The sequence below is a fragment of the Hemiscyllium ocellatum genome, chromosome 23 (genome assembly GCF_020745735.1).
Source record: "Hemiscyllium ocellatum isolate sHemOce1 chromosome 23, sHemOce1.pat.X.cur, whole genome shotgun sequence".
Lineage (NCBI taxonomy): Eukaryota > Metazoa > Chordata > Chondrichthyes > Orectolobiformes > Hemiscylliidae > Hemiscyllium > Hemiscyllium ocellatum.
In genome coordinates, this window is record NC_083423.1 from 16,587,521 (window position 1) to 16,614,670 (window position 27,150).

The 27,150-nt window shown below is 40.9% G+C and overlaps 1 protein-coding gene across 1 annotated transcript in view; it reads left to right on the forward strand.

The window, feature by feature from the left end:
* Positions 1-27,150, forward strand: part of LOC132826571 (collagen alpha-1(VII) chain-like) — a 248,660-nt gene that overhangs the window by 71,387 nt on the left and 150,123 nt on the right. Inside the window, exons 29-40 of the mRNA XM_060842528.1 lie at positions 3,228-3,308; positions 5,931-5,966; positions 6,296-6,334; positions 16,250-16,294; positions 18,828-18,863; positions 20,328-20,423; positions 20,668-20,730; positions 21,271-21,306; positions 22,571-22,609; positions 23,373-23,408; positions 25,295-25,414; positions 26,040-26,195. Of these exons, the coding sequence (XP_060698511.1) occupies positions 3,228-3,308; positions 5,931-5,966; positions 6,296-6,334; positions 16,250-16,294; positions 18,828-18,863; positions 20,328-20,423; positions 20,668-20,730; positions 21,271-21,306; positions 22,571-22,609; positions 23,373-23,408; positions 25,295-25,414; positions 26,040-26,195 (783 nt within the window). The remainder of the gene's footprint in view (positions 1-3,227; positions 3,309-5,930; positions 5,967-6,295; positions 6,335-16,249; positions 16,295-18,827; positions 18,864-20,327; positions 20,424-20,667; positions 20,731-21,270; positions 21,307-22,570; positions 22,610-23,372; positions 23,409-25,294; positions 25,415-26,039; positions 26,196-27,150) is intronic.

The window sequence follows — 27,150 nt, forward strand, 5'->3', positions numbered from 1 at the left end:
TAGAGGTATTGCCATGGAGAATGCACAAATTAGTGATGACTGACAGCTAAACTTTGTTTAAATTTTAAGACAAGTAGTTTGACTCAGATTGGGTCAAGGTATTGCCCTGAGAAATGAGCTAACAAATGGCTGTCACCAGTTCTATTGAGTGGATAAAGCTGTAGTGCATGTACATGTTCTTTAAAGTCTGGTTGAAGATTTGTAGCTCGGGTGTCCGTTGTTGTGGTTCTGTTCGCCGAGCTGGAAGTTTTTGCTGCAAACGTTTCGTTCCCTGGCTAGGGAACATCATCAGTGCTATTGGAGCCTCCTGTGAAGCGCTGCTTTGATGCTTCTTCCGGTATTTATAGTGGTTTGTTCTTGCCGCTTCCGGGTGTCAGTTTCAGCTGTAGTAGTTTGTATGTGGGGTCCATGTCAATGTGTCTGTTGATGGATGTTCTTGCCGCTTCCGGGTGTCAGTTTCAGCTGTAGTGGTTTGTATATGGGGTCCAGGTCTATGTGTCTGTTAATGGAGTTTGTGGATGAATGCCATGCCTCTAGGAATTCCCTGGCTGTTCTCTGTCTGGCTTGTCCTATGATGGTAGTGTTTTCCCAGTCAAATTCATGTTCCTGGTTGTCTGAGTGTATGGCTACTAGGGATAGCTGGTCGTGTCGTTTTGTGGCTAGCTGATGTTCATGGATGCGGATTGTTAGCTGTCTTCCTGTTTGTCCTATATAGTGTTTTGTGCAGTCCTTGCATGGTATTTTGTAAACTACGTTAGTTTGGCTCGTGCTGGCTATTGGGTCCTTTATTCTAGTGAGTTGTTGTCTGAGTGTGGAGGTTGGCTTGTGTGCTGTTATGAGTCCTAAGGGTCGCAGTAGTCTGGCTGTCAGTTCTGAGACGCTCCGGATGTATGGTAGTGTGGCTAGTCCTTTTGGTTGTGGCATGTCCTCGTTCCGTGGTCTATCTCTTAGGCATCTGGTGATAAAGTTGCGTGGGTATCCGTTTTTGGCAAATACCTTGTATAGGTGTTCCTCTTCCTCTTTTCGCAGTTCTGGTGTACTGCAGTGTGTTGTGGCTCTTTTGAATAGTGTCCTGATGCAGCTTCGTTTGAAAGTAACCACCCCAACACACACAAACGAAGCTGCATCAGGACACTATTCAAAAGAGCCACAACACACTGCAGTACACCAGAACTGCGAAAAGAGGAAGAGGAACACCTATACAAGGTATTTGCCAAAAACGGATACCCACGCAACTTTATCACCAGATGCCTAAGAGATAGACCACGGAACGAGGACATGCCACAACCAAAAGGACTAGCCACACTACCATACATCCGGAGCGTCTCAGAACTGACAGCCAGACTACTGCGACCCTTAGGACTCATAACAGCACACAAGCCAACCTCCACACTCAGACAACAACTCACTAGAATAAAGGACCCAATAGCCAGCACGAGCCAAACTAACGTAGTTTACAAAATACCATGCAAGGACTGCACAAAACACTATATAGGACAAACAGGAAGACAGCTAACAATCCGCATCCATGAACATCAGCTAGCCACAAAACGACACGACCAGCTATCCCTAGTAGCCATACACTCAGACAACCAGGAACATGAATTTGACTGGGAAAACACTACCATCGTAGGACAAGCCAGACAGAGAACAGCCAGGGAATTCCTAGAGGCATGGCATTCATCCACAAACTCCATTAACAGACACATAGACCTGGACCCCATATACAAACCACTACAGCTGAAACTGACACCCGGAAGCGGCAAGAACATCCATCAACAGACACATCAACCTGGACCCCACATACAAACTACTACAGCTGAAACTGACACCCGGAAGCGGCAAGAACAAACCACTATAAATACCGGAAGAAGCATCAAAGCAGCGCTTCACAGGAGGCTCCAATAGCACTGATGATGTTCCCTAGCCAGGGAACGAAACGTTTGCAGCAAAAACTTCCAGCTCGGCGAACAGAACCACAACATGTTCTTTCTGATGCAAAAAAGAGGGCCATATGTATAATATACATAGCTCCCAGCACATACAAATGTACCATACTGCAAGCTCAACTAGCAATCTAAGTTGGTTGTCAACATAATTCTTTGCACACTCAGAATTATCCAGCAAATGTTATCTAATTCCAAGTAATTCTGCACACTGCATTATGAGTTTTGCAAGCACAGGCTTGTTGAGTACAGTTAATACCTTGCGTCCTATGAATAAGATAATTCTATGTGATAATGGCTACTCGGATCAGATCATTTTCCACTATGTATCTTGCAAATTCATGAACCTAAGGCTTGTCATTTTTGGCCTTGAAGAATGTCTGTCAACTTCAATTTACCCTGGAAGGCTAAGTTGTTACAAAAGTTTGAGCAACACCTGAAGCAACACCTGTGTCACATTGGTATGATGCAGTCTCAAAAAGAGTCGTGTTCACCATGAGCAAGATCCTGCCACAAAGGTGTTTTGCTTATCATACAACTGGGTAATGTAATGTATGAATTTCAGTGCCAATGTGATTCCTGGTATGTAGGCTATACATCCCCAAAGTCTGACAGATCATATCCAATAACCTATCCCTTAAAATAACCACAGCAAGCAAAATACTGATCATACTCAACCAGTCTACCTTTACAAAACTCACAACACATTCTCCAACATTGGATGTGATTCTGCAATTGGGCAACATTTGCTGGATAACCATGAAGGTGCAAAGAGTTATGCTGACAACAATTTAGGATTGTTATTTGGGCTTACAGTATGATGAATTGTGTATATTGAAGCTGTGGATGTTAATACACAGGATCCTGTTCTTTGTAGGCCAGAAGAACATTTACACAAATTGTGCCTGTTTCAATTCAACAAAATAGGTTAAGGCCATTTGCTGGTTCATTTCTTGACCATCAGAATCTGGTTTAATATTTATGGCTTGACAATGAACTGCCACTCATAATTAACTGGTACATTCTCCATGGCAATGCCTCGGCAAATCAGAATCCACCTGCTAACTGATCAGCCCTCCCTTCTCATACAGTTAAATACAATGGCATTTTTGTGAATTTTTCTAATAAATGGAACTTGAAATGCTTTAACAAAATATCTTATTTCAGAAAAAATCAAGTTCTGTACAACCAAATGACCATTTATTGACAATATTATACAGATTATATATTAGTGCAGTCTTCAGTTAAAATAAACCTAATCCTCATCTTATTGTGCTTAAGGGTGATACAGGACTTCCTGGGGAATGGGGTCAAAAGGGAGACCGAGGTGATCCTGGTATCGCAGGTCCTCCTGGACCAAGGGTGAGTGGATTACATAATTACTTCTGAATGGTCACATTCTCACATGTGGGAGAAAGTGAAGGCTGCAGATGCTGGAGATCAGAATCAAAAAATGTGGTGCTGGAAAAACACAGCCGGCCAGGCAGCATCCGAAGAACAGGAGGGTCGACGTTTCGAGCATAAGCTCTTCATCAGGAATGTTCCTTGGACTTACAGAATGAAGAGCTTATGCTCTAAGTGTCACTTTTCCTGCTTCTCCCGCACCACACTTTTTGACCCCCATATTTTCACATATGCCTCAGCATAGTTCTGGAGACTGACTGTTCTCCAATACTCCACTAGACACCTTAATTTACTTATAATATATTGTATCCAATTTCAAGCCTGTCCACTTGATATAAATGGCAAAGCAGCTATTTGTTTATTCTCAGTGGTGCTAACAACGTCAATGTTTATGGTTTAGCCTTTTTGATGTACCACTTGAAGGGTAATGTAGACGTAATTAGATTACTTACAGTGTGGAAACAGGCCCTTCGGTCCAAGTCCACACCGACCCTCCGAAGAGCAACCCACCCAGACCCATTCCCCTACATTTATCCCTTCATCTAACACTGTGGGCAACTTAGCATGGCCAATTCACCTAACCCGCCATCTTTGGACTGTGGGAGGAAACCGGAGCACCAAGAGGAAACCCATGCAGACACAGGGAGAATGTGCAAAGTCCACACCCACAATTAATGTGATGTTCCCATGCAATTCCTGTCCTGGTACTTTGGAATACAAGAAGTTGTGAGTTTGGGAGATGGTATTGAAGAAGCTCTGGCAAGTTGTTATAGTGTTATACTATATGATTAAGACAAAAACTACAATGGTGGTGGAGTATATGCAATGTGGTGGGTAGAGTGATTTAGTGGTTTCATGTAAATTGTATAATGTAACTGGTCACATGACTGATATGAGTAAGAGAGAAAGCACCAGTCTAGAATGAGTATGTAAGAAAGAGGTCTTAAACAGTAAAGTAGACAGCTGTATTTGATCGCCCAACATGTTCACAAGAATAATTACAGAGATCATCCAATGAAGAGAGATTGTGCAGTTAAAGCCTATGCTTTCTGGAGTCTAGAAGAATGAGAAAAGATCTATTTGAGGTATACAAGATGCTAAATGGGATTGACAAAGTAGATGTAGGTAGGATGTTTCCTTATGTGCAGCCATCTAGAATGAGCGGTTTTAGGATAAAGGATGGCAGATTTAGAACAGACATTAGGAGGAATTACTTCTCTCAAATATCCTGAATTTGTGGAATTTACTATTCCAGAGTACAGTCAAAGCAGGGACATTGAGTAAATTTAATGAGGAGATAGACAGATTTTTAATTAGTAATAGTTGAAGGGTTATGGAGAGTGGATCAAAAAGAGGAGTTAAGGCTGAGCTCGGATGTGCCATGATCATATGGAATAGCAGAAAAGGCTTGAGGAGCTGAATTGCCTACTCCTGTCCCTAGTTCTTGTGTTCTTATGTATTAGTGTAAAATGAGTGTTACAATACACAAGGAAGTGAAAAGATTTGCTTACAGATAAGGAACAAGTAGCCTCAGCGTTAGAATCTATGACAAGGTACTTACAGCATGAGATACTCCACATCAATATCCAAATATTGGTGACAGTGTTGCCTTAAAGCACAACAGGATGGCAGCTAAGGGAAAAATCTCCAAATCCAGCATCTGAAATTATAACCGTGTTCAAGGAACACAACTGAAAAGAGAAGTCTTTGAAAGGAGGACGGAGTTAGTGAGAATAAGTAACCGCTAAAACCCAAAATAATGCTCTGGGAAAATGAAAATGTATGTGTCAAGATTTTGTCCTCCAAACTGCAAACCTGTACGGAGAACACCAAAGAAGAAGGAGCATGTGAAGGGAGACATCTTGGAGATGACTTGTGTCTTGGTCCTGAAGAGTGCAAGATGGAAAGCTTGAATTTCTTGACTCTTTCCTGAATTGAATTGAATTTATTGTCATGTGTACCCAGGCACAGTGAAAAGCTTTGTCTTGCGAGCATTACAGGCAGATCACAGAGTTAAGCAGCATAGATAGCAAATAATAGGTAAGTAACAGCAAAAACAAAAACACAGGTACAGGCAAATGTTAAGAGTTTGTGAGTCCATTCAGTTTTCTAACAACAATAGGGTAGAAACAGCTACGGAACCGGCTGGTGCGTGTGTTCAGGCTTCTGTACCTTTTCCCCGATGGTAGAGATTGTAGAAAAACATTGCTAGGGTGGGATGGATCTTTAAGAGTGTTGGCGGCCTTTCCTTCCGCTAAGTTTATATTCTGAATAACCAAGCAATTAAAAATTTTAACCTTAGGAGAAGTCACACTTTCAGAAGAATCTACTTTGTGTTGAGCCTAAATGAAAGAATCAGCCTATTTAGTCCAATTAGTCCATAGCAGTACTTATGGTCTGCATGAACCTCCTGGCACTTGTCTTCAGCTCACATTAACAGTACAAATTTCTATTAATTTCTCCTTCATGTTCATTTAGATAGTCTGACTGCAGGTCTTAGATCTGCATAGTAGCTATCAGTGATACCATTTGTTTCTAGTTTCTTTTATAACATATAATTGTTATCTTCTTCCTTTCTAGGGTCCAGCAGGACCTCCTGGGCCACCTGATAAAATGGTAAGTTAAGACTATATTGAGCTTTACTCAAAATCTTACATTTCCTTTAGATCAGACCTTCCCAATGTAAAGAAACTGCTGGAATTTCCAGTCCCCATACACGATTTTTGTTGTACTACTTACTTTCACATAAGAGCAAAATAAAACAAATGCTGGAAAGCCAGAATATAAGTAAAAAATTCTGCAAGACACAAGTTTGACAGCAGCTGTGGAGAAGAAAAACATATTTAACATTTCAGGTTGATGACTTTCATTAGAAGCCTGAGAGAAAAATTGCTGAGTACTGATACATGGAAACTTGACCAGAACTGAACATGTTTATTTTCCAGCATGGTGAGCAGAAAATTGGAGATCTGAAGGGAGAGAAAGTAAGTTCGAATTTTTTTCCGATGTAAGAACCAGGTGTTTTTTGTTCAGAGATCCACGGTTATACCATGCAACCAAATAAATCTCCACTCAAATTCTCAACAATGTGAGATCCTACCCTACTCTTCTAATAGCTTGTTGGGTGGCATAGAATTATGTAGAAGAGAGGGAGACCGTTCAACCCACCTGTCCTCTGATTTTATTAGCAATTCACTGAACAAAGGAAACCTCATCTTGCCCAGATTCTTTTGTCTAATATCTTAAATCTGTATCCTTGGTTACCAACCTCTTTACCATTTGAAACAACTCCTCATTTACTATCTCAAAGCCCCTCATCATTTTGAACTATTATTGAATTTGCTCTCTAACTTTCTCTGTGCCAAGAAGAACATTTTCAACAATCTCTCTGTGGGTGTTTGTCTGGTACTCTCCCAATTGGCCATTATTGTTGATTCATAGAACATAGAACATAGAAAGATACAGCACAGTGCAGGCCCTTCGGCCCTCGATGTTGCGCCGACCGAATCCTACCTAACCTACACTAGCCCAATAACTTCCAAATGCCTATCCAATGCCCGCTTAAATGACCATAAAGAAGGAGAGTTCACCACTGCTACTGGCAGGGCATTCCATGAACTCACAACCCGCTGTGTAAAGAATCTACCCCTAACATCTGTCCTATACCTACCACCCCTTAATTTAAAGCTGTGTCCCCTAGTAACACCTGACTCCATTAGCGGTAAAAGGTTCTCAGTGTCGACCCTATCTAAACCCCTAATCATCTTATACACCTCTATCAAATCTCCCCTAAACCTTCTCTTCTCCAATGAGAACAGCCCCAAGTGCCTCAGCCTTTCCTCATAAGATTTTCCTACCATTCCAGGCAACATCCTGGTAAACCTCCTCTGCACTCGTTCCAATGCCTCCACATCCTTCCTATAGTATGGCGACCAAAACTGCACACAATACTCCAGATGAGGCCGCACCAGAGTCTTATACAGTTGCAACATGACCTCAGGACTCCGGAACTCAATTCCTCTACCAATAAAGCCCAGTACACCATATGCCTTCCTCACAGCACTATTTACCTGGGTGGCAACTTTCAGAGATCTGTGTACATGGACACCAAGATCCCTCTGCTCATCCACACTACCAAGTAGCCTACCATTAGCCCAGTAATCCATCTTCTTGTTACTCCTACCAAAGTGAATGACTTCACACTTAGCTACATTGAATTCCATTTGCCACATTTCTGCCCAGCTCTGCAACTTATCTATATCCCGCTGTAACCTACCACTTCCTTCCTCACTATCCACAACTCCACCGACTTTTGTGTCATCCGCAAACTTGCTTACCCAGCTTTCAAGCCCTTCCTCTAGATCATTTATAAAGATAACAAAAAGCAATGGTCCCAAAACAGATCCTTGTGGTACACCGCTAGTAACTGCACTCCAAGATGAACATAGTCCATCAACTACTACCCTCTGTCTCCTTCCAGCCAGCCAATTCCTAATCCAAACCTCTAATGTATCCTCAATGCCATACCTCCGTAGTTTTAGCATTAGCCTACCATGGGGAACCTTATCGAACGCCTTACTAAAATCCATATACACAACATCTACTGCTTTACCCTCGTCCACCTCCTTAGTCACCTTCTCAAAGAACTCAATAAGGTTTGTGAGGCACGACCTGCCCTTCACAAAACCATGCTGGCTATCCTTGATCACGTTATTCCTATCCAGATGTTCATAAATCTTATCCCTTACCATTCTCTCTAAGACTTTGCCCACCACTGAAGTCAGACTCACTGGCCTATAGTTACTAGGGCTATCCCTACTCCCTTTCTTGAACAAGGGGACCACATTCGCTATCCTCCAGTCCTCTGGTACTATTCCCGTTGACAATGACGACATAAAAATCCAGGCCAATGGCTCTGCTATCTCCTCCCTAGCTTCCCATAGGATCCTAGGGTAAATGCCATCAGGCCCAGGAGACTTATCTATTTTCATCCTCTCCAATATTCCCAGAACCTCTTCCCTGCATATTTCCAGGCCATCCATTCTAATCATTTGTGACTTCATATTCACATCAGCAACAATGTCCTGTTCCTGAGTGAATACTGATGAAAAGTATTGATTTAGTGTCTCTCCAATCTCCTCCGCCTCCACACACAACTTCCCACTACTATCCTTGACTGGACCGATACCTACCCTAGTCATCCTTTTATTCCTGACATACCTATAGAAAGCCTTTGGGTTTTCCCTAATCCTACTAGCTAAAGACTTTTCATGTCCCCTTCTCGCTTCTCTTAGCTCTCTCTTTAGATCCTTCCTGGCTACCTTATAACTCTCTATCGCCCCAACTGAACCTTCACGCCTCATCTTTACATATGCCGCCTTCTTCCCTTTCACAAGGGATTCCAATTCCTTACTAAACCACGGCTGCCTCACAAGGCCCTTTGCACCATGCCTGACTGGTACATACTTATCGAGGACACATAGTAGCTGCTCCTTGAACAATCCCCACATCTCATTAGTGTTCTTCTCTTGAAGCCTGTTTTTCCAATCCACACATCCTAAGTCATGCCTCACTGCATCATAATTTCCCTGCCCCCAGCTATAACTCTTCCCCTGCGGCGCACACTTATCCCTCTCCATCACTAAAGTAAAAGTCACCGAGTTGTGGTCACTGTCCCCGAAGTGCTCACCTACCTCCAAGTCTAACACCTGGCCTGGTTCATTACCTAGAACCAAATCCAGTATAGCCTCACCTCTTGTTGGCCTGTCTACATATTGTGTCAGGAAACCCTCCTGCACACATTGGATAAACACCGACCCATCTAATGAACTCGAGCTATAGCTCTCCCAGTCAATATCTGGGAAGTTAAAGTCCCCCATAACAACCACCCTGCTACCTTCACTCTTTTCCTGAATCATCCTCGCAATATTATCCTCTACTTCTCTAGGACTATTAGGAGGCCTGTAGAAAACACCTAACAGGGTGACCTCACCTTTCCTATTTCTAACCTCAGCCCAAACTACCTCAGATGGCAAGTCCTCTTCCATCGTCCATTCCACTGCTGTAATACTGTCTTTGACAAGTAATGCCACACCTCCCCCTTTTTTACCCCCATGTCTGATCCTACTAAAACATTTAAACCCTGGAACCTGCAACAGCCATTCTTGTCCCTGTTCTACCCACGTCATCTGGCACAGGAATGGGTGCTGTCATGGCTGAGACCCAGTCATCACCTTGTAATTATCAATTAACCTTAAAATGAAATGTTTCAGTATATGGTCGCCAAGTAGTGACCAAAAGAGAGAATTCTGACTGATTTTCTCCTTAACGCTAGTGCACTGAGGGCATTTGTGGAGTCCTTTTCTGCTACCTTGACTCAACCAATTTACCATAGGGCAAAGGTGGTCCTTGCATGTTCCTACTCTTTATAGTCCAGCCACTCTAAAATATGAAGCCAATTTTCATGTATGGCTTGAGTTCCCACTGGGAGCCTTATGAAGAACTTCATGCATATTGAGAAATCAAATATATGATGAGTGCTGTTATTCATCCATCAGTTTTAAAGCTGCACTTGATAGACTTTAATTCTCTGTGTATATGCCTAGTAGATTAGCTCACTAATGCTCCTTTAAACTCAGAGAAAGTCCAATGTTTCTCCCCTGTGCTCCCACATAGGCCAAAGGAATTGTAGTAATTAGTAGCAATTGACAGAAAATGGGGGAGTATTTTGCATCAGTATCTACTGTGGAAAAGGATATGGAAGATATAGAATGTAGGGAAATAGATGGTAACATCTTGCAAAATGTCCATATTACAGAGGAGGAAGTGCTGGAGTCTTGAAACAGGTAAAGGTTGATAAATCCCCAGAACTCTGTGGGAAGCTAGAGTAGTGATTGCTGCACCTCTAGCCGAGATATTTGTATCATTGATAGTCACAGGTGAGGTGCCAGAAGACTGGGGGATGGCAAATGTGGTGCCACTGTTTAAGAAGGGTGGTAAGGACACGCCAGGGAACTATAGACCAGTAAACCTGACGTCGGTATTGGGCAAGTTATTGGAGGGAATCCTGAGGGACAGGATGTACATGTATTTGGAAAGGCAAGGATTGATTAGGTGTAGTCATCATGGTATTGTACATGAGAAATCATGTCTCACAAACTTGATTGAGTTTTTTTAAGAAGTAACAAAGAGGATTGATGAGGGTAGAGGGGTTGATGTGATCTATATGGACTTCAATAAGGCTTTCGACAAGGTTCGCCATGGGAGACTGATTAGCAAGGTTAGATCTCATGGAATACAGGGAGAACTAACCATTTGGATACAGAACTGGCTCAAAGATAGAAGACAGAGGGTAGTGGTGGTGGAGGGTTGTTTTTCAGACTAGATGTCTGTGACCAGTGGAGTGCCACAAGGATCGGTGCTGGGTCCTCTACTTTTTGTCAATTACATAAATGATTTGGATGCAAGCATAAGAGGTACAGTTAGGAAGTTTGCAGATGACACCAAAATTTTAGGTGTAGTGGACAGCAAAGAGGGTTACCTCAGATTACAACAGGATTTTGACCAGATGGGCCAATGGGCTGAGGAGTGGCAGATGAAGGTTAATTCAGATAAATGTGAGCTGCTGCATTTTGGGAAAGCAATTCTTAGCAGGACTTATACACTTAATGGTAAGGTCCTAGGGAGTGTTGCTGAACAAAGAGACCTTGGAGAGTAGGTTCATAGCTCCTTGAAAGTGGAGTCGCAGGTAGTTAGGACAGTGAAGAAGGCATTTGGTATGCTTTCTTTTATTGGTCAGAGTATTGAGTACAGGAATTGGGAGGTCATGTTGCGGCTGTACTGACATTGGTTAGGCCACTGTTGGAATATTGCATGCAATTCTGGTCTCCTTCCTATCGGAAAGATGTTGTGAAACTTGAACGGGTTCAGAAAAGATTTACAAGGATGTTGCCAGGGTTGGAGGATTTGAGCTATAGGGAGAGGCTGTAACAGGCTGGGGCTGTTTTCCCTGGAGCATCGGTGGCTGAGGGGTGACCTTATAGAGATTTACAAAATCATGAGGGGCATGGATAGGGTAAATAGACAAAGTCTTTTGCCTGGGGTCGAGGTGTCCAGAACAAGAGGGCATAGGTTTCAGGTGATAGGGGAAAGATATAAAAGAGATCTAAGGGGCAACGTTTTCACACAAAGGGTGGTATGGGTATGGAAATAGGTGCCAGAGGAAATGATGGAGGCTGGTATAATTGCAACATTTAAGAGGCATTTGGATGGGTGTAGGAACAGGAAGGGTTTGGAGGAATATGAGCTGGGTGCTGGCAGGTGGGACCAGATTGGGTTGGGATCGCTTGTCAGCATGGCCTGAAAGGTCTGTTTCCATGCTGTGCATCTCTATGACTCTATAACAAGGAAAGGAATGTATGAAAATTATTGAGGTGATTATACATGTTCAAAAGTGAAAGAAAGCAAGGTTTACTTGCTGTGCTTTCAGTTGCTCTTATTCCACCAGAATCTGTAGCAAAGACACCTGGATTTGAGTGAAATAAAGAACAGTAAAACATAGGATCCAACAAATGGGAATATGCAGAGGAAAAGTGTCTATTTTTAACCTTGGTGTAATTGCAGAAGTTAAATGTTCTTGTAACCAAGGTTCTTTTGAAAGAAGTAGATGTTATATTTATGTAGTATATTTCACAATCTTGGGCTACTCCAGAGCACTTAAAGGGAATGAATTACTTGAACTTGTCACTGTTGCAAATTAGGAAACATGACAGCCAAATTGTGCACAGCAGCATCCTAAAGACAGTACTGACCACATAGTGTTGATTGAGTGTTAAATACTAGACGCTTGAAAAAGTCCTTGGTCTTTTTTAGATAGTATCACGGGATCGTTCACATGTACATGAGTGGGCAACTTGATTTAATATCAAATCTGTAAAGCAGCATCCTTGATAGCATTGCATCCTTTCAGTATTGTACTGAAGTACCAGCCTATCCTATTGTCTTGAGTACCTGAATTGAGGCTACAATGTGCATACTTTGGATTCAGGAACAGGAGCACTTTGACTGATTAGTAGAATTTTCCTGTTTTCTGCCCAAAAGTGTCAGGGATTAGCACTCTAAATTATGAAAATAATTGAAATCTAGAACAGACTTTGAGCATTCCTGACAGTTAAAGGTTGTTCAGAGGAAAAGAAATGTTCGGTGAAAGATAAATGCTTGACAGCTATCCACAAGAGTGTGAGTGTTATCAAATTTATAAATATTCTACTTTTTAAAACTTTTAACGTGTTATTTTCTTTTGATTAATTTAATTAACTCGGGTGACCCTGGAAGGACTGGTGAAGCTGGGCAAAACGTATATTCCTGTGACACCTTTAGTATGCAGGGAAAAGGATATATGTGTTGAATGTTGGAGTTGTGAGCCAGAATATAGTTTCAATCACATCCAACTGACAGCTGCTAGATCTGGCTTCAGACAAATTGCAATTAATTGTTTAATTAAGAGAAAAACAACATTCAAATGTTTAAAGTTCTGACTTTTGCTCCTACCTGAAACATATATCTGAACCTCCAATACTCTGAGTCCCAATGTCAGTAAAAACTTCGATGGAATAGGAGCTTTTCCATCATATTTAAACCAGCAACATCAACTCAAAACAGTATCTAAGGGCTGAATGTGCTAAAATATTAAGGACCAGGGTGACACCATTTGACAAATTAGGGATGTGTTCATAAATTGTATTTTGACTTGTATGTTTAACAAACCTGTTTGAGACTTCAAGAAAATTGAACCCATGCTACCATTTGAACCAGTCCAATATGAAAACAGTAATCCTGTTGGAAGAAAAGCAGCACAAGGATATGACACAAGTAGCTCAGGTTTTATCAATCAGTTATGGTACCCAGGTTAGTGATAAATGCTGCAAAGGCCAAGCTCTTTAGTTGCCTGTGCGATATTCATCTATTCAGATCATCCCAAGCCAACCACTGTTTCTTCTGCTTTTGTACTTGACATGTTGCAATCCATTCCATCGATTTTGAGTTGGAGATGCCAGTGTTGGACTGGGGTGTACAAAGTTAAAAATCACACAACGCCAGGTTATAGTCCAACAGGTTTAATTGGAAATACACTAGCTTTTGGAGCGTCCCGCCTTCATCAGGTGTTATGTGATTTTTAACATCGATTTTGAGAGTCTGGATCTTTAACTACATAGATTGCAAATCTTCCTTATTGTAGGATTCTCACTTCAACAATGGTAACATAAGAGCACATCTCAAGAGGCACTTTTTCATCCCACTTGCCCAGCACATGACTGCAAATCATGAAGCCAACACTCAATCTCTGACTTGCTATCTGGATATCCTGCTGTCATGCACGTTTCTGGTTTCTGCAGTGACAGAAAGGAGACCACAGAAACAGTGTAATCAATTATAATCAGTTCCCCATTCCTGCCTGTTCATGGGCCTTGAGGAATTGCTGGATGAAAAAAAATACTAAGGTTCTTCTAGCTCACCTTATAACATCTGGTAGTTGCATGTTACAGCAATAATGGAGATGTTGACTGATCGTAATGATCATTGAAGAATACAGGAGAGCATGCTATGAGCACTACCAGATGTTCTTAAAAATTAGGTGACAACCTAGTGAAACTATAACACTGGACTACTTACATGCCAAACAGCAGAGATAGATGGATCATATAAGCAATGGATCAGATTTTCAGTCCTGCTGAGTCTAGATGTGAACAGTGGTGGACAATTAAAGAACCGATGACCGAAGTATGCTGCACCAATGTCCATGGATGTGTTGGAGCTCCTGGCACATCAATGCAAAGGATAAGGTTGAAGCATTTACAATCATCTTCAGTCAGATGTGTTGACTTCTTGCCAGCATGCTGCTCATATTGCAGGTCTTGTCACAAATTACTCATACACTCTGCTCACTGAAATATTGTTTCCCAAAGGTCAGTTTTGAGTTTGTTCCTCTCTTGCCTTTCAAGTGCAGGTCACATTCTCTGGCTCTTCTGCTCTATAAAAGTTGGAATAGTTTGTAGTAATAGTTCAAATCCTTCTGAAATATAATGTAGCATACATTACATCATAAATATGGCTGTTCATGTAGGATCAGGACCTGATGCGGGCTTTAATATTACTTCCAGGTCTTAATTGGACAGAAGGGTTACCCTGGAGCTATTGGACAACCAGGTCTCTCCGGTGTTGCAGGCATTCCCATGAGTAACATTGTAGTACATTCACCACATCCTGATCAATAATGTATAGTTTTATTTATATAATATATATGTATATGTGTATGTTAACTATTTGTATCAGATCACTTGCTAGGCTCCAGACTTTGCTCACCATGTAGCTATTGTTATGAAAGATTTTAAAAGTAGTCTTTTGTTCTTCACGAATGATATTCTAGATTTCATCATTTTTTTCCGTGTTTGGTTTCCCTTACGGTTTGCCAGTCTGATTCTTTCTGAGATTACAACACACTGCAGACTATAGGGATATCCTAATTTTCTAACCACCATGTTCAGAGATATTGTTACATAACTATAGAGCAGGAGGGACTTGAGTCTGGGTGTCCTGGCTCAGAGGTAGAGACACAACCACTGCATCACATGATCCTTTACATTGGCAACTATATACTTAGCCATTTGAGTCCTTGGCAAGCTCAAGCAGATTGAACACAAAATTTACATTGGCATTTCAGGTCTTTACTGAGGGATGACTATGCTATTAGAGGTGCTATCTTTTGGAACAGTCGATAAACCCTCGCATCCTCTTTCTCTCAGGTAGGCCTAACATATCCCATGACATAGCTTCAAAGAACAGCAAGATTGTCCTGAGAAATATTCACTTTTTAAACCAAGGTAAAAATCACACAACACAGGTTACAGTCCAACAGGTTTATTTGGAGGCACTAGCTTTCGAAGCGCTGCTTCTTCATCAGGTGGCTATGGAGCAGAATCATATGGCATAGAATTTATAGCGACAGGATTGCAGTGTCATGGAATGTAACATTCAACCAATTTAGGTTAAATCTTTCATCTTTTAGAATGATTATTAGTTTTGGTTCCTTCGTATGTAAATCTCAGAACTTTTTTAAAGTTACATTCTCAAGATAGCTTTTAACAATAGATACCATCTCAGCTCAGATAATGCATTGAAGGTGTCAGCTTAAAGTCTGTCTGTGTCTCAATGTTAGGTCAGACTGATTCTATTTCTAAAACGGGATTTACAGAACTTTACATGGATTTTAGCAGTTTTATGCAAAATAAAATGTAATTCAACAAATATAAAATCACACCACAATTTCCATGTGCAGGGGAGACCAAGTGAGTGTGTGTATGTGGGGGGGTATGAGTGTAATGGGGTATAAGTCTGTGAGACGGCATATGTGTGGGTGTGCGCATTGAGGGGGGGGTGTATGTGTGAGCGTATGAGAGGAGTGTGTGTGTGTGTGTGTGTGTGTGTGTGTGTGTGTGTGTGTGTGTGTGTGTGTGTGTGTGTGTGAGAGAGCGTGTATAGTGCAGTGGGGTCACCTTTTTAAACCACTTCACTAAAACAAAGATGGAATACTTAGCCATTGTTATTTGCAGGACCATTTATTCAAATTGGTACTCATGATTCCTGCACAATGACTACATTTCAAAAAGTATGCCATTGCCTGTAACTTTGAAATATGTCCTATTATTCTGTAAGGCACTACATAAATTCAGTTTTGTTTTTGTTGTGTTCTTCTCACAATGTCTGTTCGTACCTGGGCAACTGGATTCCTTTTATAACTGGAATGTTGCAGCGTACCTTGATCTTAATGCACCTTGTATCAGAAGGTGCTCTTCTTCATGTTATTTGAGGATATTCAAACTGTGTGTTTGATTCTGTTATAGGGAAAGCCAGGAGCTGATGGAAAGCGTGGACCACCCGGAAAAGATGTAAGCTGACTGCATCTCAAAATGATCTACACTGGGGCATAACAATGAACTTGTTGAAATTACTCCTAAAATTAGTTGTTTCTTTTGTTGTGAATTCTTTGCCAGTGAAAATATTCTGCACTACACCCGCCCTCCCCCTCCTAGGACCCATCCCACTACCAGTGTGAGCTGATCAACTACTTTAAATTTTATCAGTTGCATTCAGATAAAGATAGAAGACTTGATACTGTAGAATAACAGGAAATGAATGTTATTGATATACGTATGATGTTACTCTGACATCAGCAGAGCAGAGAGAAACACTGATCAAGACTCGAATGGGAGCAGAAGCAAAACATTACCAGAGAGCTGTGTTCAGTGTAGAGTAGGTAAAAATAATGACTGCAGAAGGGCTTTTGCCCGAAACGTTGATCTTACTGCTCTTCGGATGCTGCCAGAACAGCTGTGCTCTTCCAGCACCACTAATCCAGAATTCAGTGTAGAGTATGTCACCCTGTAAGTAGAGAATTACGGTACTACTGAGACTGAGAGAGTACTACTGTGTCAATTGAAGGTAAGGTTGCCATAGGCTTACCAGACCACTAGTTTACTCTCTTATCAGAGAGACATGACTGGTGTGGTATAACCTGAGGGTCACCATACCTCAGATGAAGGGAGAGATTGAGAAAAAATCATTCTTGATAACCTCACCCTGTTGGCATCTCTCAGTGTTGTGACAAGCTAGAGATCCAAGCATTTCAAAACAGTTGCAGTCTGAGAAGAAAGTACAGCCTCTTTCAATCATTAACAAGGTTGTAACAAGCGCATTTAGGAAAACTCAAGGTAATCAGGAAAAGACAGTATGGATTTGTGAAAGAGAATCATGTTTGAGGGAAAGCCACTGATGCGCTGAACTTGGATTTCCAGAAGGCGCCATTTAAAAGCGGATAGCGAAATTAGCAGCTCATGATGTAGGGGATAACATACAGGCATGGATAGAAGGCTGACAGAAATCAGAGCATTTGCATAAATGAGTCTTTTTCTGACTGGCAGGATATGATGAGTGGGTCATTAAGGTATTTAAGCACGGCCCTCAATATTTTACAATTTATATTAATGAGTAAGATGTGGGAAATTAAGATGTGATAGCTAAATTTACAAATGACACAAAGGAATGTAGGAAGGAATATCGTGAAGAGGGTATAATGAGGTTGCAGGGTGATATAAATAAAGCAATTGGGCAAAAGTGCACGTAAACATGAAGTAGCTCCCTCTGACAGGCACAATACAAGGTGGAGTGTTAGCTAAACAGAGATCCAGTGCAGATATCTAAGGTGCAGAGGGATCTAGGTGCCTGAGTCCATGAGTCACAAAAAAAATTAGTATGCAGGTGTTGCACATAATATAGAAGGCTAATGGAATGCTATTCGTTTTTACATGAGGAATTGACTGTAAAAGTAAGACTAAAAGCAAAATACTATGGATGTTGGAAATCTGAAATAAAATCACAAATGCTGGAGCAACTCAGCATGTCTGGCAGTTTCTGTGGAGTGAGAAACAGAGTTAATGTGAGTCTGATAAGACTCTTTTGAAGACAAAGTCGAATTAGACTTGAAAAGTTAACTCTTTCTCTCTCCACAGATGCTGCCAGACCTGTTGAATTTCTTCAGCATTTTTGTTTTTATAAAAGTAAGCAATTTCCACTTCAGTTCTACTGGACATTGGTAAGACTACAAGAAAGACTTATCTTTTCAGTGTATCCCATGTGATGGAGCAGCTGGGCTTCCTAAATCACTGAGTCTGTGTAGTAACCTCAAATGGTTGATAATAAATTGGCTGTCACATCCATCCAGACTATGTTTTCAGTATGATGTAAAACGGGATGAAAACCCACGACCACTTGCATTCATCCATCATGCAAAGTCAAAATCCACCCCAATTTGTGGATAGTTATCCCTGTCTCTTCCCTATACCCAATTTTCATGAACATCAACACCAAACAACAGATTTTGCAACAATACAGAAGACCATTTATAATATTTAACTTTGTAACCATGTCCTACCTTGTCCCCATACTCTTGCACACTGTTTTTATTTAAATAAACACCCAATGTCAGCTTGCATGCCTAAATTGAACCTGCTTTCTCACAATTCCAGGCAGTGCATTCCAGAAGCTAACTACTCACTATGTGACAAGGTTTATTGTTGCCTCACATTAGCAAAGTGCACTAGTGTGGAACCTCCTGATGTTACATTGTGAAGATCGTTGTACCAAACAAGATTGGATAAATACTTGAAGGGAAAATATTTACAGGGCTACGCAGGGCTAAACAAGATTAATTGCATGAAATGCTCCAAGGACTTAGCACTCCTTCTGTGCTGTGTCTTCCTATTTATTTGTCCCACAGACTATGCTTGGGGGCAAGAGATCACCTGGGTGCATAGGATAGACTGAACAAGCATTCACAGTGGAATCTGTCATTTTCTATCCACTCAGTTAAGTGAGAGATCATAAAAAACAAGGGTTTAAACATATTTTTCTTTTGTTCTGCAGGGTATGAAAGGTGTCCGTGGATTACCAGGAATAAATGTAAGAGACAGTCACCTTGTAGTGTCTTTAATTGCAAAAACTCTGGCCCAGATCGTTGCCACAATAGAGGCCCCCTGTCACCACTGAGGCCAGGAGACAGTGGGACGGGATTGGTTTGCATGTGCAGACACCTCTCATGAGGCAGCCAGACATTTCAATGATGAACTGCCTCCATTCAAATCTACCTTGTAGTCCCGGTGTCTGAATGGTGGAGTGTGGAATTTCAACCTGGTAAGATCAAGTCTGTTAGAATTGCCCAAGATGTTTGAAAGTCTGACAAGCAATTCTCTTGCTCCCCAGAATCCTCCATAAAAATGTCTGACTCCGATCTAGAACAGTTCCAAAGGACTTACCTATGTAGTTAGTTTAAAATTTAGTTTTGGGTAACTACAAAAGTAAGTCCTCCAATCACTCACACTAATTTCCTCCCCGCCATCTCTCCCCGCCCCCCGGCCCCCCTCCCCCCACCGTCATACCCTTCCCTGCATCCCTGACTATTCTGACTGACCACCTTGCCAATCTCACCCAGAAACTCATTCCAATCATGCTAACACCACCCACGCAACTAGCTTCCCTGACTAGACCTGACGACTACTCCTCATCACTTGCAAATTCCTCCCAACTCATTATCCTACTCACCCACTGCCCATCTACCGCCTGCCACCCAACCCATCAAATACCTCAATCAACCTACCCCTGCCATAAATTGGAGTTATGTCCAGTCTTTCCCCATGATAACATGGAGAAACTGGCCTTGGAAGACCTGGCAAGAGGTACAGAGCAGCATTTGGGCCAAGAAAAGATAAAGCAGGGCAATAATCTGACAAAGATTGCTGCTTTACAAAAATCCAGGTAATATGCCACACCTTGTTTGTGTAAGGTATCTCACATTGTGACCCAAAGTTAGATTGTCTCCTGAATCTTGTAGCTCAAAATCGTTTGCTGTGAAATTGCTGTAAGTGTGAGCAGATAATGATGCAGTGAGGACTTGGGACCAACAGTATTACCTGCCTAACTAATGAGAATTATTGATTGAGAAAGAAATGGTATGTTATGGAAAGGTCAAATGGAATTGGATCAGGTACAAGAAGAGAAGTCAGGAAAGTGAAATAAAGATTAGATTGGGAGAAAGAAGGAAAAAAGAGATAAAACAGTATGCGAAAAGTGAGATACAGTTTGTGTGGAAGTAGAGCAATGTAGATTGTACAGAAAGTTCTGACATATGTAGCACCATGTCTTATCTGTAATGGGCCATCTATTAAGTTATTGAAAAATCTATAAAATGTTTTTATTAATATGTATTGAAAATTTCACAGCAATTTCAAGCTTGATCTGAAGTGAATATAAAATTGCTGATCTGGTTGGATTTGGTCCTGTTGGGACTACAAATGTCTTTCAGAAATCAAAGGCTGTGTTGTTGATTTCAAATAGTTTTCCTCTTGATCATTCTCTTTTTCTTTTCAGGGTAAAGATGGTGCGAAAGGAGAGAAAGGGGCACCTGGTTTGCCTGGGCCTCCTGGACCGGGAGCCTTCCCAGCAGCCCCTTTGCCTTTCAATGAGGTAAGTGTTAAAATCTAGGGTGCATCAATTTATGATGAACACCCATCCTATTGTTAATGGATACCTCTGCAGCAGATAATTGGTGGGGGGATGGAGGGCTGAGGAAAAGCTGGTTTGGAAACATTTACTCATGCAAAGGTTGAATAATAAGAGAGTAAATGGATTAGTGATTTGTATTAAAGTTTAATAAGGATAATGTAACAGGTCAACAATGTGAATGACACTGACCAACTTTTCATTGCAGGAGACTGGGTTCAATTATACAGATTTACCAGTCGTTCCCTTGCCTGGTCCCCCTGGTATACCAGTAAGTCACAGCATTTTGTACTGATCCATTACCAAGTACAATAAATGATGCACCACAACTACATTGTCCTAAGCAAGCAAAGTGTCTTTTCAATAATGAAAATGTTGTTTCTTGATAAACATTAACAAGTAAGTGGTGGAGTAGATTCCCATAGCATGGAATTAATGGCTCATAAGGAATGAAGGTTACTTCTGCATTGTTCCTGTAATACAGACTCTCATAACACTCCTGTAATAATTATTCCTGTAATATCTGCTCCATTCCCCTTTTTTACATGGAGTCATAGAGATGTACAGCATAGAAACAGACTCTTCTGCACAGCTGTTGTGATAGCTGTAACATGTGGCTCCTGGGACACCCACTCCCTTACCAAAAATCCTGTAACCCACATTCCTCCAATAATCTGACTGCAGTATGTATTCCTGTTATACACAACTCCGTATACTGACCTTGTAATAAATCATTCTTTGTTGAGACTCATTGTGATGATTGCAAACTTTACAGGTTAAAATTCTTGAACTTTTCTGCTTTGACCTACAGGGTGGAAAAGGAGAAATGGGGCTCAAAGGTGAAAAAGTAAGAAACATTATTAATTTGTAGGAGTTTCCATTTATTGAAATGAGTGAAAAGTTACGACTTTCAGAAGTCCTATTAAAAACACAGAGGATCCTTTTCAGCTCACTACTTATCCTTGTATATATTTCATAGACTCTCCACAACATGGAAACAGGTCATTTGGAGCAAGTCTACACTAACCCTCTGAGCAGTAACCCACCCAGACCCATTCTCCTACATTTACCCCTTACTAATGCACCTAACCTACATATCCCTGAACACTATAGGTAATTTAGCATAGCCAATTCACCTGATCTGCACATCTTTGGATTGTCAGAGGAAACCCACGCAGACACAGGGAGACACAGTGCAAACTCCACACAGACAGTTGCCTAAGGTTGGGGGGGGGGTGGAATCGAACCCTGGTCCCTGGCGCTGTGAGGCACCAGTGCTGACCAATGAGCTATATATAATAAGCTGGAGATGCACCATAGAATGATAATCATAGGTTCCTGGCCTCAGCAGTGCAGTTTGGGAAAGTCTGAGTAGAAGCAAGGGACTGCATTAAAGTGAATGAGTCAACCACTGTCTGCTTTCACATAGCACTGATAACCCCACAATATACTAGTTGGTAATATGTTCTTGAAAAAGGCGGGTCAGCTATCCACTTTCTCAATCTAAGGAAGATAAATTTAATGGGGAAGTTTAAAAGCATAAAGAGTATATTGATTTTGATGGGAGTAAAAGATTTAAAAGTTACAAGATCTGCCTTTATCCATCATACACTCAAAATGGCTGTAATTTATTTTTCTAAATTTGACTCCTGGGAAATGATTACAACACAAATAATTTGCTGGAATAGAATTGAGGATGCCACATTTTGAGTTGAGGAAGAGCTGGAGATGAAAGGTCAGAGGAGGAATAATCTATTGTCTAAAATAGAGTGGAACTGAAAAGACAAGACTACAGTTAGCTGATACTTCCATCTTGAACAGCCATTTTGCATTTGATGCAAGTTTGGAGATAAGGGTTGATGATTTATGTGACAACAGCTAAATTTTTTTCTCTCTAGTGAAACACATGAAAGAAAGCCAGCCAGTTTGTGTGACAGGTTTGTGACTCTACCAGATAGAGTTTTCCATTCTCTTCATCCAAGTGAAACTTTAGGCCCAACTGTAAAGGAAAGCCTGTCTTTGTTTGCTGTTCCTACTTTGCATGAGTGAGAATCTCCCTTTCATTCTGACATTATTCATCTAGTCTTCTAACATATCACTATTTTTTTAAGGGTGATCCTGGACCACAAGGAAAAGGAATTGATATCAAGGTAAGATAGTATTACAATAATATCTTTTCTCCATCACTTCTATTCGATCTACAGCAGACAGGAGATTTTAAAAAGCTTGTAAAGACAAACTATGTGGGTATCCAGATATGCCTCTTATTCAAAGAGATGCACTGCATTATCAAGGGATCCAGCATTGGGAAGGAAGTGCCCACTGAGAGCCAGCTTCCTGTCTTTGCTGCCAACATGCTCCCTCACCTCAATCCAGCAGCTACCACCCTGCAATCACCCACCTACCATCATTCAGCAGAAGCCTGCGATATCATTCTAATCCTTAATTAGATGTATTGCTGAGCAATGAAGAACTGCTTGTGCCTGAGTGTCCTGCAACTCTTACTGGTGGGACTTCCACCTCAGCTGTTACCCTGATTGCCACCTCCCATAAGAGATGTCCTACTGGCCTCTTGCCAACTCTCCAGCTGGGCAGTGCACAGACCCCTGTTGCCTTGTATGGGAATCCTTATATTTCTCTGTTCCTGAACATTCTATAAAATTGTACCAGTTAGCTTATTAAACAAAAACTAATTTATCAAATCAGAGGCCTAGACATGAACAGTTGGTTTCCACATATCTTTACTGTAGAGGTAAAATGACTAGATTATGCTGTAGATTAGTGTGAAGAAAAAGGTGGTAAATGTCCATTAGCATTAGTCATTCTTCATATCCCTGCCTACCCTAGGGTATCACGTCTTCCACTTTTAACCTTATTCACCCTTATTTTTAAATTTTTCTTCTTACTCCTCAGGATTTGGAAAAGCTTTTTGACATTTATGGTATAAAGGTATGTGGGTGATTTAGTATCACAAACTAATAATACCAACAAACTGCCTCAACTCATACAATGGTATATTCATAAACCCAGTTATTAACACAAAATTTGGCTGTCAGACAACTTTAAGTCAATATCAAAATTAGAATCAAATTGCCTAAATATTTAAAGGGGAAATCAGAGTACATGAGAAAATGAAAATGTTGGCGAGGAAGATACAGAGATACTTGCATCTAGACTAGAAGAGATTGAGGTTCATAAGGAAGAGGTATTAGAAATACTGCAGAGTGTGAAAATAGACAAGTCCCCTGGGCCGGATGGGATCTATCCTAGGATCCTCTTGGAAGCAAGGGAAGAGATTGCCGAGCCTTTGGCATTGATCTTCAAATCATCGTTGTCTACAGGAATAGTGCCTGAGGACTGGAGGATAGCAAATGTGGTTCCCTTGTTCGAAAAGGTTAGTAGAGACAACCCTGGTAATTACAGACCAGTGAGTCTCACTTCAGTTGTTGGTAAAGTGTTGGAAAAGGTTAGAAGAGGTAGGATTTATAACCATCTAGAAAAGAATAATCTGATCAGGGACAGTCAACACGGTTTTGTGAAGGTCGTGCCTAATGAATCTTATTGACTTTTTTGACAAAGTGACCAAACAGGTAGATGAGTGTAAACCAGTTGATGTGGTGTATATGGATTTCAGCAAGGCGTTCGATAAGGTTCCCCACAGTAGGCTATTATACAAAATGCGGAGGAATGGGATTGTGTGAGACATAGCAGTTTGGATCAGTAATTGGCTTGCTGAAAGTAAACAGAGGGTTGTAGTTGATGGAACATGTTCATCTTGGGGTGTCTAGTTACTAGCGGCAAACCGCAAGGGTCGGTGTTGGGTCCACACTGTTCATCATCTTTATAGATGACTTGGATGAGGGCTTAGAAGGGTGGGTTAGTAAATTTGCGGATGACACTAAGGTCGGTGGAGTTGTGGACAGTGACGAAGGATGTACTGCGCTGTAATGTTCTATGTTCTATATGTTGTTTCATGGCTATTTTCAACAGGTGATAGGTCTCTAATAAAGAGGTCCAACCAATGGAGGGACCTGGCATCAGGAGGGGACCCAATAGTTCTGAGTAAAAGCCATGTTTGATTTGAAATCTGTTTCTTTCACCACCGATCTTGTCCGACTCCTGCTAAGTACTTCCACTGCTTTCTGTGTTTATTTTGAAAGAATTTATGACATTAGCTGCATTTTGCTTTTGTCACTAATAGATTACCTGGATAGGATATTATTATATTGTTGTTTTTGCAATTTGCTTTATGCAAATTGATGCCACATTTCCCACAATAAAATAGTGATTAAGTTTTAGTTGGGACTCTGCAAGATTGTGAAAGGCATCAGACCAATCCAAGTTTTTGCTTTGGAATATTTCTTTCTATTTCATTAGCTGTCCATCAGGAGATGCCACACGATTGTCCACTGTTTCATAGACCACCAACTTCTCAAAGCAACTTATGATAAACAAGAAGTGCGATCTTGCCAAATCTATTAATGTTTTAAGTGGCAAGTTTTCAATTGTGGCTGTATTAGAGTTGAGGCTCTACCCTTCTCTACAAGGCCTCACTGATAAATGATGAAAGGGCTGGCAGAAGGGCTTGCTAAGATAAGAATTGCATCCTTGTCCTTGATCACAGTGTGAAAACTTTAACATTGTTCATTTGTTTTCTTAAAAAAGGAAAAAAATAAAGTTGAATCATAAAGCAATTCAGTAGCCAAGGAATATTATACAATATTTACTGTATTCTGTTCAACAGAACTTGTATTACAATTAAGTACACATTCCAAATGTGAATAAAATTCCAGCCATCAATGCCTATAATTCTGTAATGAAAATATATTTTGCAGCTGTCTCTTTTGAAGAAATTAATTGATAGGCTTCTTCAAAGTGGTTTGGACGAGATTCTCCAGCAGGTCTCAAGCTCCAAAAAAGACAAGACCACAAAGAAAATCCAGGATTTTAAACAGGTGCGTGGATTGAAAGTAAGTTCAAAAAGTTCTGCCTGAGGTCTATGGTTTTTACTGGAATGCGGTATCCCTGCATATTACCATTTAGCCCACACTGTTTTCTGTATATTCTTCTCTGTACATTAATTACCACTCCCCATTTCCCATCCCACAGATACCCATTAATTGATTTCTTCAAACCAATGTTCATTAGTCTCCATATCCACCCTAAAAGCCCACTACTCTCTAAATTCATTCATTATCTCTAATTCTCTGTGTTAACCAGGCATACTCATTCTCTGTAACACTCATGGCTGGGTTGAACTTTATTGATGGGTTTGGAGGATGCACACTGCTTGACCCCCTCTGAAATCAAAGAAGGGAAGGCAGACATATTTTACATTCTTATGCCAAGTATAGGCCCAGTGGGGGTAGGGATGAGCTCAGAAAATCTAGCCCAGGAAGTCCATTATTCTCTTCCCGTTATCCATTATTCTCCAGTAGCTACTTGTCTCTGTATATTCATCCCCAGATTATTCTATTTCCTTGTTGATAATTGTTAATTTACCATTATACTTTTGCCAGTAGAAGCAGCTCCTGTTGGCACATGCTGATCAAGGACCATTTTGTTCTCCCTTCGATACAGGTGCAAGGTTCATCTCTGAGGTATGAAATATCTAGCCGATCTCTCTCTGAAATAGAAGGAACGGTAGAAGAACCTGATTCAGATACAGCAGATCCTAGTCATTTGGGCCTAGCTCATTTATCACAGAACGGAAGTGTTTCAACCCCTAGGGTGAAGGTAAGATAATTATTTTGGGAAAATATCAGTGGCAACATGCTAATTTCTGGAAAACTTCTGATTAGGCCTCAACTGAAATATTGTGACCATAATTCTGGGTGCCATGCTTTTGCAACAATGTTAAATTTTAGAGAGGGCGCAGAGAATAATTATTAGAATGATCGCAAGGATGTTGAGTTACGTGAAGAGTCTCAAGAAGCTGGAGTTGTTTTCTTCAGATACAAGGAAGGCTGAGGGGTTATTTGACGGGTTTGTTAAGAGTCAAGGATGGACAGTTTTCACTTGTTAGATTTTAGGTTTTTGTGATCACAATTATCTAATATAGGCAGTCGACCATTTGTAAACAATTTCCAGATACTTTATTGAGTTTGTTAAGAAGCAGCAGTTTAGATATGATTCATTAGATTATGAATTAAGTAGACAAAAAAAAGGAAAGATATGACCTGTTACAGATGCTAATGTTTTACTGATTAGCTCTGGAGAATACAGAAGTAGAGGTAATGACTGATATAGTTTAGAGTTGTGGGGTGTTCACCCTTGATGTCTCTCTGTCTATGTTTTTCCCTCAACGCTTGCTGTTCCCAGAAGAAGGTGATGACTTATTCTCCATGGACCTCTGTCTCTAACTCAAGTCCCACTACCCATGTTAATGTCCCTCATTCTGGGGGCTGGCAACTTCTGCATCAATAATCTGGTTGAACCTATTCGGCCAATGGCCATGGGGAGCTACTCATGATGCCAGAATGACCTGCCTTCCTCTGAGGCATTATTTCTAAGAACAGAAGCTCCTTATGTTCCCAAGCAATTCATCGATAGCAGAATACATATGATGCCAAATAAATTGTTGACATCAGTTCAATGATGCATCATGACCTCAGTGATCCTGGTGATTCTTGCAATCTTTCCTTTTGTTTTTTATTTGCCAGAAATTTGGAAAGACAGTTACTGTTATAAC